Source organism: Ascaphus truei, chromosome 4 (assembly GCF_040206685.1).
Source record: "Ascaphus truei isolate aAscTru1 chromosome 4, aAscTru1.hap1, whole genome shotgun sequence".
Lineage (NCBI taxonomy): Eukaryota > Metazoa > Chordata > Amphibia > Anura > Ascaphidae > Ascaphus > Ascaphus truei.
This window is the reverse complement of record NC_134486.1, coordinates 66,665,974-66,678,617: the sequence shown is the minus strand read 5'-3', so window position 1 is coordinate 66,678,617 and position 12,644 is coordinate 66,665,974. Positions and strand designations below refer to the sequence as shown.

The following is a 12,644-nucleotide window of genomic DNA, read 5'->3' as shown; positions in this document are numbered from 1 at the left end:
CTGGCCTGTGGGTTCTTCCTTTGAGATAAGATCGCCCCAGCCCCTATGTCCGACGCATCCACCTCGAGAGTGAAGGCCTGTGCTGGATCAGGATGCACCAAGATAGGTGCTGTGACAAAGGCTTCCTTGAGAACCTGAAAAGCCATGATGGCATCGGGGGACCATAGTGCGGGATTGGCGTTCTTCAGAGTGAGGGCCGTGATGGGTGCGACCAGCGAGGAAAATTTTTTTATGAACCTGCGGTAATAGTTGGCAAAACCTAAAAACCTCTGTACCGCTTTCAAAGAGAGGGGGCGAGGCCAGTTCAAGACGGCTTCCACCTTGGTAGGATCCATCGCGAGTCCTGTGTCGGAGATTATGTACCCCAAAAATGACGTCGATGACTGATGGAACTGGCATTTTTCAAGCTTAGCGAACAGTCGATTCTCCCGTAACCTCTGAAGTACTTGTTTGACATGCCGAGTATGTTCCAGGGGATTCTGCGAGAATATCAGGATGTCATCTAGGTAGACCACCACGTGTTGATCCAGCAGATCTCTGAAGACGTCATTAACAAAATCCTGGAAGACAGCTGGCGCATTACAGAGACCAAAAGGCATCACGAGGTACTCATAGTGCCCATCACGCGTTTTGAAGGCCGTCTTCCACTCATCTCCCTTACGAATCCGGACCAGATTGTAGGCTCCACGGAGATCAAGTTTGGAAAAGATAGTGGCGCCTTGTAACCTGTCGAAAAAGTTCGGCAATCAAAGGAAGGGGATACCGATTCTTGACAGTCACCTTGTTGAGACCACGGTAATCGATGCAAGGACGAAGTGTGCCGTCCTTTTTCTTTACAAAAAAGAAACCTGCTCCTGCTGGAGAAGAGGACTTACGTATGAAGCCTCTCTGGAGGTTCTCCTGTATATAAAGTTTCATCGCCTTGGTCTCGGGGAGGGAAAGTGGATAGGTACAACCTCTGGGGGGAATCGCGCCAGGAAGAAGTTCGATCGGGCAATCGTAGGCGCGATGGGGTGGTAATTCCTCCGCCTGAATCTTGTCGAAGACATCTCTGAACTCCCAGTAGGCGTCCGGAAGAAGGGAATTCTTGGGTTCCGGATGTGTGGCAGCTACTAGGGCATTAGATGAAACCAGACAAGTGTCTTGACACCGATCTCTCCAGGTGAGGGGTTGTGACTGAAGCCAGTCGATCTGGGGATTATGGTGCTGGAGCCATGGAAGACCCAATATCACGTCTACTGCCGGCGTGTGGATGGCATCCAACTGAATTTGTTCGGAATGGTGTCCTGACATCTTAAGACGGAGGGGAATGGTCTGATGAGATATAAATGCGGGTTGCAAAGGCCTACCGTCAATGGCTTCAAGGCCTACGGGCCAATCCTTGGCTACCAGAGGGATCTGGTGTCTCTCCGCAAATGATTGATCAATGAAATTCCCACCAGAACCGGAGTCTAGGAAGGCCCTCGTAGAGATGTCTCCAAAGTCCCCTGATAGAGTTATAGGAAGAAGTATCTTAGATGGTAGTTTGGGAGAGAAAGGAGAGGTTACCATGCCCAGTGTAGTTCTCCCAGTACTCACTGGGGGCTGGCGTTTCCCGACTTGGAAGGACAGGTACTCACCAGGTGTCCACCATTACCGCAGTAGAGGCAGAGACCCGCCCGACGGCGACGTAGTCTTTCCGTTAACGAAAGGCGAGCTCCACCCAACTGCATGGGTTCTTCGGAAGATACGGCGACGGACTCCCCTGGAGCTGTGTGTGAAGAAAAAGTGGATTGGGTACCTTTTAGACGTTTTCCTTTCTCTACTCTTCGCTCCTGAAGCCGCTGGTCCATACGGATACAGAGTGCGATGAGTGCATCCAATGAGGTAGGGCGCTCTAGTGCGGCCAGCTCGTCTTTGAGGGTGTCATTCAAACCCTGCCAAAACACTGCGGCGAGTGCTTCATCATTCCACTTAGTTTCAGCGGAAATGGTGCGAAACTCCAGTGCGTAGCGTGCCACCGAGCGATTACCCTGTAAAACATTGAGGAGAGAAGAAGCGGCCGTTACCCTCCTTCCTGGTGTATCGAACACCTTCCGGAATTCAGTACAAAACCGGTCCAGGCTTGAGGTCAGCTCCGGGCGATGCTCCCATATGGGTGTAGCCCAGGCCAGGGCGTCATCGGTCAGCAGAGAGTAGATGTACACAACCTTGGAACGAGGAGTCGGAAAGTGAGAGGGTAACAGTTCAAATTGGACGGAACACTGCGCCAGAAAGCCACGGCATGCTGAAGGCTCTCCCGAATAGCGATTGGGGGAAGGTAGACGAGGTTCCGGAGAATGAGTCAAAGGTACCGGCGGAGAAAAAATAGGAGCAGGAGGAGCGGCAGCAGCCTCGGGAGAGGACAGAAGGGATTTGAGTTGCTCCGAAATGGTACCCAGGGAATTTTGGAGCATCTCCATACGCTGGTTATTTTGGGAGAGACAGTTCTCTACTTCCTTGAACAGGCCATCGTGTTCGCTCAGGCGTCGATCCACCTCGGCGGAGTCCAGGTCTGTAGGGCTGAGCATAATGTCACGGGAGTATAGGAGTGCTCACCACAAACCGGACTGGACCGCGAGGCCGAGGTGGGGATACAGGAAAACCGCCGCCCTACAGCCGCGTGAGCGGGTCCGGTAAGCAGAGTCGTGTAGATAGCCTTGTTCGGGAGAGGAGAGAGTAGAGTGGTAGAGGTACTTGCCAGATCCGGGGTAGGAGAGGTCAGGAGTAGTCGGTGTCCAAAGCCAGGGTCGAGGAGAGGAGAAGGTAGAAGTCCGTTGAGCGAGCCGGGGTTCGAGGGTGCCAGAGATCGGGAGTCCAGGTACAGGTTCAGGGTCTATGACGGAAGACAAAAGCAGACTGCGAAGTAGCTTGTAGCAAGCACAACTAGAGACTGAATATGCTCAGCAATCAGCTCAGGGCTGGAGGCACTAAATACAGACAGGAACCAATGAGAACCTCCAGCGGTGATGTCAGACGTAGGTAGAGCGCTGATAGGCTGAGGCAGGATGCAGAACCGGTGGGAACGGAACAATAACATTGGCGGCTGTAGAGATGGACATAGTAGTGCGCGCGCGCGACGCGCGCGACGGAAGGGGCGAGTAGAGTTCGCCGGACTAAAAGACAGGAGCCGTAGGCACGCGCGCGGCCTTTCCACGGCGGCGCGCATGGGCAGCAGGGGCTGCCGGGAGTTCAGGAGGAAGAGGAGGCCCACGTGACCGGGTGCCGCGCGCCCCGGCAGCCGAGGTAGGAACCGCAGCGGGCAGAGACCTTACAGTACCCCCCCCTTCAGGGTCGAACTCCGGACGATCCTTACCAGGTTTAAGCGGAAATTTAGAATGAAATGCCCGTACCAGCCTGGGGGCGTGTACCTGGACTTGAGGAATCCATGCCCTTTCTTCGGGTCCAAAACCCCTCCAATGCACCAAATACTGGAGGCCTCCTCTAGAAATGCGAGAATCTAGAATGGATTGTACCTCAAACTCTTCTTGTCCATTGACAAGTCTGGGGGAAGGTGTGATGTGTTGGATCAGAGGATTGGGTACAAACGGTTTGAGTAGAGAACAATGAAAGGCGGAGGGAATCTTCATGGTAGCAGGTAGTTTGAGTCGGTAGGTAACCGGATTGATCCTCTTCAATATAGGGAATGGACCGATAAATCGGGGTGCCAGCTTTGGGGATGTGACCTTCAAGCGTATGTTTTTAGTAGATAGCCATACTTTCTGACCAGGAACGAAATCGGGTGGTCTCTGACGATGCCGATCCGCCTGCTTTTTCTGCATGGCTGTGGCCCGCTTGAGATTATCCCGAATCCTGGACCAGGAAGCTTGAAGATCCCGAATCCTCTCCTCTGCGGCTGGAACTCCTGTACTCGGCCCAGACTGAGGAAGGGTAGAAGGATGAAAGCCAAAATTAGAAAAAAATGGAGACTGTAATGTGGACTCATTCCTGAGATTATTGTGAGCGAATTCCGCCCAAGGAAGTAGGTCGAGCCAATTGTCCTGAGAGTCCGATATGAAACAACGGAGGAACTGCTCCAGTGACTGATTGGTTCGTTCAGTTTGACCATTGGTCTGTGGGTGGTATCCCGAGGAGAAGTGAAGTGCCACATTAAGTTTTTTACAGAAGGCCCTCCAGAATTTAGAAACAAATTGCGACCCCCGATCAGAAACTATGGTCTGAGGTGACCCATGGAGCCTGAAGACCTCTTTGACAAATACTTCGGCAAGTTTGGGGGCACTGGGTAGACCTTTAAGTGGGATAAAGTGCGCTTGTTTAGAAAAGCGATCGACCACTACTAATATCGTGTCCATACCCTTGGATTTGGGTAGGTCGACAATAAAGTCCATCGAGAGATGTTCCCAAGGACGATCGGGAATAGGGAGGGTTTGCAGGAGTCCTGGAGGTTTATTCCGTGGAGTCTTGTTCTGTGCGCAGGTGGAACATGCTGAGACGAAATGTTGAATGTCCTTACGCATGCTAGGCCACCAAAATGTTCGTTGCAGGAGGTCAATCGTCCTTTTAATCCCTGGATGACCTGCCGTTTTAGCAGCGTGCCCCCATTGCATTACCTTCAGACGGAAGGTCGGGGGTGTGAAAAGTCGTCCAACTGGCACCCTGAGACCCTGCGGGATTTGATCTTGAACCTTGGTGATCTCTGATAGTGCGTCAAAGGTACTGGCAGACAGGACACATTTCGGAGGAAGAATAGTCTCCTGGGGATCTTCGGTTTTGTCCTCTACAGAGAATTGACGAGACAGTGCATCGGCTTTAGTGTTTTTGGAACCCGGGAGATATGAAATCAGGAAGTTGAACCGGGTGAAGAAAAGGGACCAACGTGCCTGCCGAGCGCTTAGACGACGGGCAGTCTCAATATATAAGAGGTTCTTATGGTCCGTAAGGATGGTGACGGGGTATTCCGTGCCTTCCAATAGATGTCGCCACTCTTCCAAAGCCATCTTGATCGCGAGGAGCTCACGGTTACCCACATCATAGTTCCGTTCGGCTGCAGAATTTTTTTTAGAAAAGAATGCGCAGGGATGTAGTCTGGCCTGTGGGTTCTTCCTTTGAGATAAGATCGCCCCAGCCCCTATGTCCGACGCATCCACCTCGAGAGTGAAGGCCTGTGCTGGATCAGGATGCACCAAGATAGGTGCTGTGACAAAGGCTTCCTTGAGAACCTGAAAAGCCATGATGGCATCGGGGGACCATAGTGCGGGATTGGCGTTCTTCAGAGTGAGGGCCGTGATGGGTGCGACCAGCGAGGAAAATTTTTTTATGAACCTGCGGTAATAGTTGGCAAAACCTAAAAACCTCTGTACCGCTTTCAAAGAGAGGGGGCGAGGCCAGTTCAAGACGGCTTCCACCTTGGTAGGATCCATCGCGAGTCCTGTGTCGGAGATTATGTACCCCAAAAATGACGTCGATGACTGATGGAACTGGCATTTTTCAAGCTTAGCGAACAGTCGATTCTCCCGTAACCTCTGAAGTACTTGTTTGACATGCCGAGTATGTTCCAGGGGATTCTGCGAGAATATCAGGATGTCATCTAGGTAGACCACCACGTGTTGATCCAGCAGATCTCTGAAGACGTCATTAACAAAATCCTGGAAGACAGCTGGCACATTACAGAGACCAAAAGGCATCACGAGGTACTCATAGTGCCCATCACGCGTGTTGAAGGCCGTCTTCCACTCATCTCCCTTACGAATCCGGACCAGATTGTAGGCTCCACGGAGATCAAGTTTGGAAAAGATAGTGGCGCCTTGTAACCTGTCGAAAAGTTCGGCAATTAAAGGAAGGGGATACCGATTCTTGACAGTCACCTTGTTGAGACCACGGTAATCGATGCAAGGACGAAGTGTGCCGTCCTTTTTCTTTACAAAAAAGAAACCTGCTCCTGCTGGAGAAGAGGACTTACGTATGAAGCCTCTCTGGAGGTTCTCCTGTATATAAAGTTTCATCGCCTTGGTCTCGGGGAGGGAAAGTGGATAGGTACAACCTCTGGGGGGAATCGCGCCAGGAAGAAGTTCGATCGGGCAATCGTAGGCGCGATGGGGTGGTAATTCCTCCGCCTGAATCTTGTCGAAGACATCTCTGAACTCCCAGTAGGCGTCCGGAAGAAGGGAATTCTTGGGTTCCGGATGTGTGGCAGCTACTAGGGCATTAGATGAAACCAGACAAGTGTCTTGACACCGATCTCTCCAGGTGAGGGGTTGTGACTGAAGCCAGTCGATCTGGGGATTATGGTGCTGGAGCCATGGAAGACCCAATATCACGTCTACTGCCGGCGTGTGGATGGCATCCAACTGAATTTGTTCGGAATGGTGTCCTGACATCTTAAGACGGAGGGGAATGGTCTGATGAGATATAAATGCGGGTTGCAAAGGCCTACCGTCAATGGCTTCAAGGCCTACGGGCCAATCCTTGGCTACCAGAGGGATCTGGTGTCTCTCCGCAAATGATTGATCAATGAAATTCCCACCAGAACCGGAGTCTAGGAAGGCCCTCGTAGAGATGTCTCCAAAGTCCCCTGATAGAGTTATAGGAAGAAGTATCTTAGATGGTAGTTTGGGAGAGAAAGGAGAGGTTACCATGCCCAGTGTAGTTCTCCCAGTACTCACTGGGGGCTGGCGTTTCCCGACTTGGAAGGACAGGTACTCACCAGGTGTCCACCATTACCGCAGTAGAGGCAGAGACCCGCCCGACGGCGACGTAGTCTTTCCGTTAACGAAAGGCGAGCTCCACCCAACTGCATGGGTTCTTCGGAAGATACGGCGACGGACTCCCCTGGAGCTGTGTGTGAAGAAAAAGTGGATTGGGTACCTTTTAGACGTTTTCCTTTCTCTACTCTTCGCTCCTGAAGCCGCTGGTCCATACGGATACAGAGTGCGATGAGTGCATCCAATGAGGTAGGGCGCTCTAGTGCGGCCAGCTCGTCTTTGAGGGTGTCATTCAAACCCTGCCAAAACACTGCGGCGAGTGCTTCATCATTCCACTTAGTTTCAGTGGAAATGGTGCGAAACTCCAGTGCGTAGCGTGCCACCGAGCGATTACCCTGTAAAACATTGAGGAGAGAAGAAGCGGCCGTTACCCTCCTTCCTGGTGTATCGAACACCTTCCGGAATTCAGTACAAAACCGGTCCAGGCTTGAGGTCAGCTCCGGGCGATGCTCCCATATGGGTGTAGCCCAGGCCAGGGCGTCATCGGTCAGCAGAGAGTAGATGTACGCAACCTTGGAACGAGGAGTCGGAAAGTGAGAGGGTAACAGTTCAAATTGGACGGAACACTGCGCCAGAAAGCCACGGCATGCTGAAGGCTCTCCCGAATAGCGATTGGGGGAAGGTAGACGAGGTTCCGGAGAATGAGTCAAAGGTACCGGCGGAGAAAAAATAGGAGCAGGAGGAGCGGCAGCAGCCTCGGGAGAGGACAGAAGGGATTTGAGTTGCTCCGAAATGGTACCCAGGGAATTTTGGAGCATCTCCATACGCTGGTTATTTTGGGAGAGACAGTTCTCTACTTCCTTGAACAGGCCATCGTGTTCGCTCAGGCGTCGATCCACCTCGGCGGAGTCCAGGTCTGTAGGGCTGAGCATAATGTCACGGGAGTATAGGAGTGCTCACCACAAACCGGACTGGACCGCGAGGCCGAGGTGGGGATACAGGAAAACCGCCACCCTACAGCCGCGTGAGCGGGTCCGGTAAGCAGAGTCGTGTAGATAGCCTTGTTCGGGAGAGGAGAGAGTAGAGTGGTAGAGGTACTTGCCAGATCCGGGGTAGGAGAGGTCAGGAGTAGTCGGTGTCCAAAGCCAGGGTCGAGGAGAGGAGAAGGTAGAAGTCCGTTGAGCGAGCCGGGGTTCGAGGGTGCCAGAGATCGGGAGTCCAGGTACAGGTTCAGGGTCTATGACGGAAGACAAAAGCAGACTGCGAAGTAGCTTGTAGCAAGCACAACTAGAGACTGAATATGCTCAGCAATCAGCTCAGGGCTGGAGGCACTAAATACAGACAGGAACCAATGAGAACCTCCAGCGGTGATGTCAGACGTAGGTAGAGCGCTGATAGGCTGAGGCAGGATGCAGAACCGGTGGGAACGGAACAATAACATTGGCGGCCGTAGAGATGGACATAGTAGCGCGCGCGCGACGGAAGGGGCGGGTAGAGTTCGCCGGACTAAAAGACAGGAGCCGTAGGCGCGCGCGCGGCCTTTCCACGGCGGCGCGCATGGGCAGCAGGGGCTGCCGGGAGTTCAGGAGGAAGAGGAGGCCCACGTGACCGGGTGCCGCGCGCCCCGGCAGCCGAGGTAGGAACCGCAGCGGGCAGAGACCTTACAAAACCCTTCTCACTGACTGCCTGCCCCACACCTCTGGAATGCCCTTCCCCTCAATATCCGACTAGCACCTTCTCTATCCACATTTAAGACCCACCTGAAAACACACCTGCTTAAGGAAGTATATGAGTAGCTCCAAGGCTGATAATTAACACCTCATACATAAACCTTGGCTCCTTGCAGACGCACTTACCAGAACGCCCTCCTACTGTCTCCGTACGTTCTTCCTACCTACCAATTAGATTGTAAGCTCTTCGGAGCAGGGACTCCTTTTCCTAAATGTTATTTTTATGTCTGAAGCACTTCTCCCTTTATGTGTTATTTGTATGATTGTCGCGTATATTACTGCTGTGAAGCGCTATGTACATTAAGGGTGCTATATAAATAAAGATATACATACATACATACAAAAGCATGAGTTCAGCTGTCAAAAACAGAGCGAAAACCTACTGAAGCAGCAACCCTTCCTGCTCACTGCCCCCCCCCCCCCCCCTCATTTTATTTTTAACTGCACGGGAACCGGGCTCCCCCGGTTGCAAGTCGATTAATTTTAGCTCCTGTGACCCGTCCCCCCTGGTTCGTGGGATACTTACCGGTGTTGTTACTGCTGTCTGTCCTTTCGGGGGAAACAAAATAGCAGTTCAAAACTCCTTAATTTTCCTCTTAATAGTAGATGTAAGGAGGGGCAGAAGAGTGTAAAGCTTTAAAAGTGAGGAGGAGAATTGAGTGTGAGATGCGGGATTAGATAGGAAGCCAGGAGAGGGATTTCAGCAGGGGAGGCGCTGAGACAGATTTAGGAAAGAGTAGAGTGATTCTGGCAGCAGCGTTTAGAATAGATTGTAGGGGAGACAGGTGAGAGGCAGGATATACACCTATGTTCAAAAAGGAGCACACCTTAGATACCTGGGAGATATGGAAAGTATATGTAAATGACTTTTACCCCACGCCTCCTAAAGTATTTCCGTAAGATCCATACTGACAAGCCTGAGGCCCCTTGTGATGGAGGGTACTAGTGTCGGGCACAACAGGATCAGAACCCCCAACCTCTGCTATTTAGTGCAGCAGCTCTAGCATTGGACCATCTCACATGCTGGATAGCTCCACTGTCACAGCATACTTTAGAGCTCTACTGCTCACACCTGTAGCAAATTATACTAGCGGACACTCTCCTTTCTTCCTTTAAAGCAAACCACGTCTTTCTCTTCCTCTCACTCTTCCTTCCTCTTTCTCTCCCCCTCTTAATATTCCAGTGTCTGGTTGGAGCTAACGCCACCTTTAGGTATGACCTACATCAGGGGTGCGCGAGATTTTCCAGGGGGGGCACGGTGGTTTCAGAGGCCCTGCGCTCTACCCCAATGCATTTAAATCAAATGCCGGGTGACCGCGTGAGGCCCTTGTAACTTCTCCTACATTGTCTTCGGCGACGCGTCGCCATGGTAACCCGACATCAAATGACGACCCGGGGTCATGTCATGGCGCATTGCCATGGCAATGTGACATCACATGATGCCGGAGGGGGAGCGAGAGCAGGCAGGGGGAAAACTTTGCGCACCCCTGACCTAGATAATGTCAAGTTAAATCCCTGCGTTACCATGTACAGCCTTTCGTGGATATGCGAATATGCGATGTTAGGGGGAACACCTCTTTTGCATACCATTGGCTGGAAACTAAATAACCATACGTTATTTAAGGAGTAGCACTGGGTTAACATTATGTTATTTGCTTTAGTGCATAAGTGTTAGAATTAACTTAACGTTTATATATGTTCTATATAACGTCGGGTTAAATAGGGTAATGGAGCTTAGTGCATCTGACCCTTTGATTCCTTCCATTATTTACATGCTACTGTATGTGTGGTGCTCTTATTCCTCTGTTATGTTATAATTGTATAATAATTACCCTATTACATTCTTTCCTACAGCGACTTTTAGAAGTTTTACGTTATAATTGTATAATAATTACCCTATTACAATCTTTCCTACAGCGACTTTTAGAAGTTAGTGGTTGTGGTTGGTGGTCTCTAAATTAAATATTTATACGTGCATACAGTACATATTTATAAATATAGCAATATTTATACACCAGGTCTAAACAGCTATGTGTTCTGAAGAGGGCGTGTGAATGTACTGCATAAAGCAAAGAGACCCTGCCTATTCTTATTGACCCTGCCTATTCTTATTGACCCTGCCTATTCTTATTGATCCTGCCTATTCTTATTGACCCTGCCTATTCTTATTGACCCTGCCTATTCTTATTGACCCTGCCTATTCTTATTGACCCTGCCTATTCTTATTTTTCCTGTAGGATAGAAATCATTCAAAATGATTCTCGTAGAATTGAAAGTCAATTACAGAAGATTAGGGATGGAAGAAAAGTGAACACCTCCCAAGAAGAAGAAAAGGTTTCCCCACAAACAGAGATAAAACCTTATAGACGGATCCCAGGTATGTTTTTTTTTTTACACATTTCACTCTTAATGCACCATTTTAATACCCCAGAATGCACCAGTACAAACCTGGATAGATGGGAATTATCAAGGATAAAGGATGATCTGTGTGTAACTCGGGCTGAAGGCACAATCAAGAATAACATTGACCAAACAATAGGAGATTATTATTTAAAACATTTCGTTATACAATGTTTACTTGTTCTACAAATGATTATGACAGAAGACGGTTAGAAAATAGAAAAGACTAGCGCAAAATTCTCATATGAAATTGATTTTGTATAAAAATGCACACTATGAGGAACACATAAGAGGTATAGACAATTGCTGGATGTGTGGAAAATACCACCAATGATACAAAGTTACCTGGCTCCCTTGGTCATCATTGGGTTAATGCAGTGTAAATCATGACACGGTGTAATATGTCATGTGTTGTTGTTCATCTGAGGTTGTATTTACCGAATTTTTAGACCTGCTAAGGAACAGATAATTGTTATTATGTCCTGACATGTAAAACCATAGAATTCAAAGAGGGTGTACTTTCTTTTACACACCACTGTATGTAAAGATGATCCACATTAAGTTTCAAGGGTAAATAAGAAAGTTTATTCAGAAAAAGCAGCTAAGCCTGTCATCTTCAGTCATACCTCTGGGAGATAACATATTAAGTCTATGAATCCTAAAGGCTTCTCTACACTGCAAGTGTTTTATTCGATCACCTTCTCACGGCATTTTAGACACATGTTCCACTACAAAGTATCTTAGTTGTGCGACATTATGTCGAGCTATTTTAACGCGACCGGCTACAGGAGAATCTAAACGACTTATTTGAATATCTCTCTCATGTTCATATAGCCTTTCTTTGATTCATCTTTTGGTTTGACCTTTATAAAGTTTCCCTTAAGGGCATTTTACGGCGTATACTACAAAAGTGGTCTCACGTCGCAAAAGATTTGATAGAAATCACTTGATCAGTCTGTGGATGATTGAAGGAATCTCCCTTTATTATGCTATTACAGTGGCCACAATGTAGACATATATTTAGGTTTTGAAAAAAACTATATTTCTCTATGTTGTACAATATCTGTTTGAACTAGCCACAGCACATATATGGGATGTATACAGTTATCTGTATTATATAACTTTACCCTTGTTCACATGCAGGAATCCTGATTTACAAGCTTCTTACACATTACACAACTGAGATGTATCAACTGAGTTGATACGTAGTCCCCTTTACAGTGAGACGAATGAAGCGTGGTACATTTTCCAAATATTCACAAACTCTTCTCCCAGTTTCATCACATTTCTGCATACTGTACCACTACTGCACTTTTGTACTGAGATCTTCAAGCCAACAATAGCATCATATTATACCCGCCATAGCCACACTGGACTTGTTCTCTTCTCCCTCCCCAGCAACTCTCTTTAGCTCCATATTACTGTTACTGTTCCACGTTTTCAGCATTTACTGATTTTTACTGAAAAATTACTGGTTTTGTTGTCATCAAAAGGAATTTGTTCTTTACCGGTTTACACGTGTTTTTTGTTAACAGTAACTAACTCCTTACAGGGTTGTTGTGGGTGTCCTGCAGCTTTCATTGAAGCATTTCCTATAGTAAAAAGTGTAAAGCACTCTGAATAAAGCAGTAAAAAAAATTAAGTGTAAAACGCACGGAACTGGACAACAAATATTGTGCTATGATTAGCGCACTTACGTCACAAGGAGATGCTGCCATCTATTTTGTGGTTTCTGGATTAGTGTGGCGCAGCAGAAGCTAAAAAGGTCAAATGTACATACGTATGACAGCCCATCCTTTCCCCACTAATTTTGTCCAATTCCTTTCTTTCATTT

At 48.8% G+C, this 12,644-nt stretch overlaps 1 protein-coding gene across 2 annotated transcripts in view; it reads left to right on the top strand.

Annotated features, from left to right (window-relative positions):
* The window catches only part of CLHC1 (clathrin heavy chain linker domain containing 1), a 50,726-nt gene that overhangs the window by 16,356 nt on the left and 21,726 nt on the right, over positions 1–12,644 (top strand). For both annotated transcript variants that reach the window (XM_075595964.1, XM_075595963.1), the window contains one exon: positions 10,648–10,787. In XM_075595964.1, the coding sequence (XP_075452079.1) occupies positions 10,648–10,787 (140 nt within the window). The remainder of the gene's footprint in view (positions 1–10,647; positions 10,788–12,644) is intronic.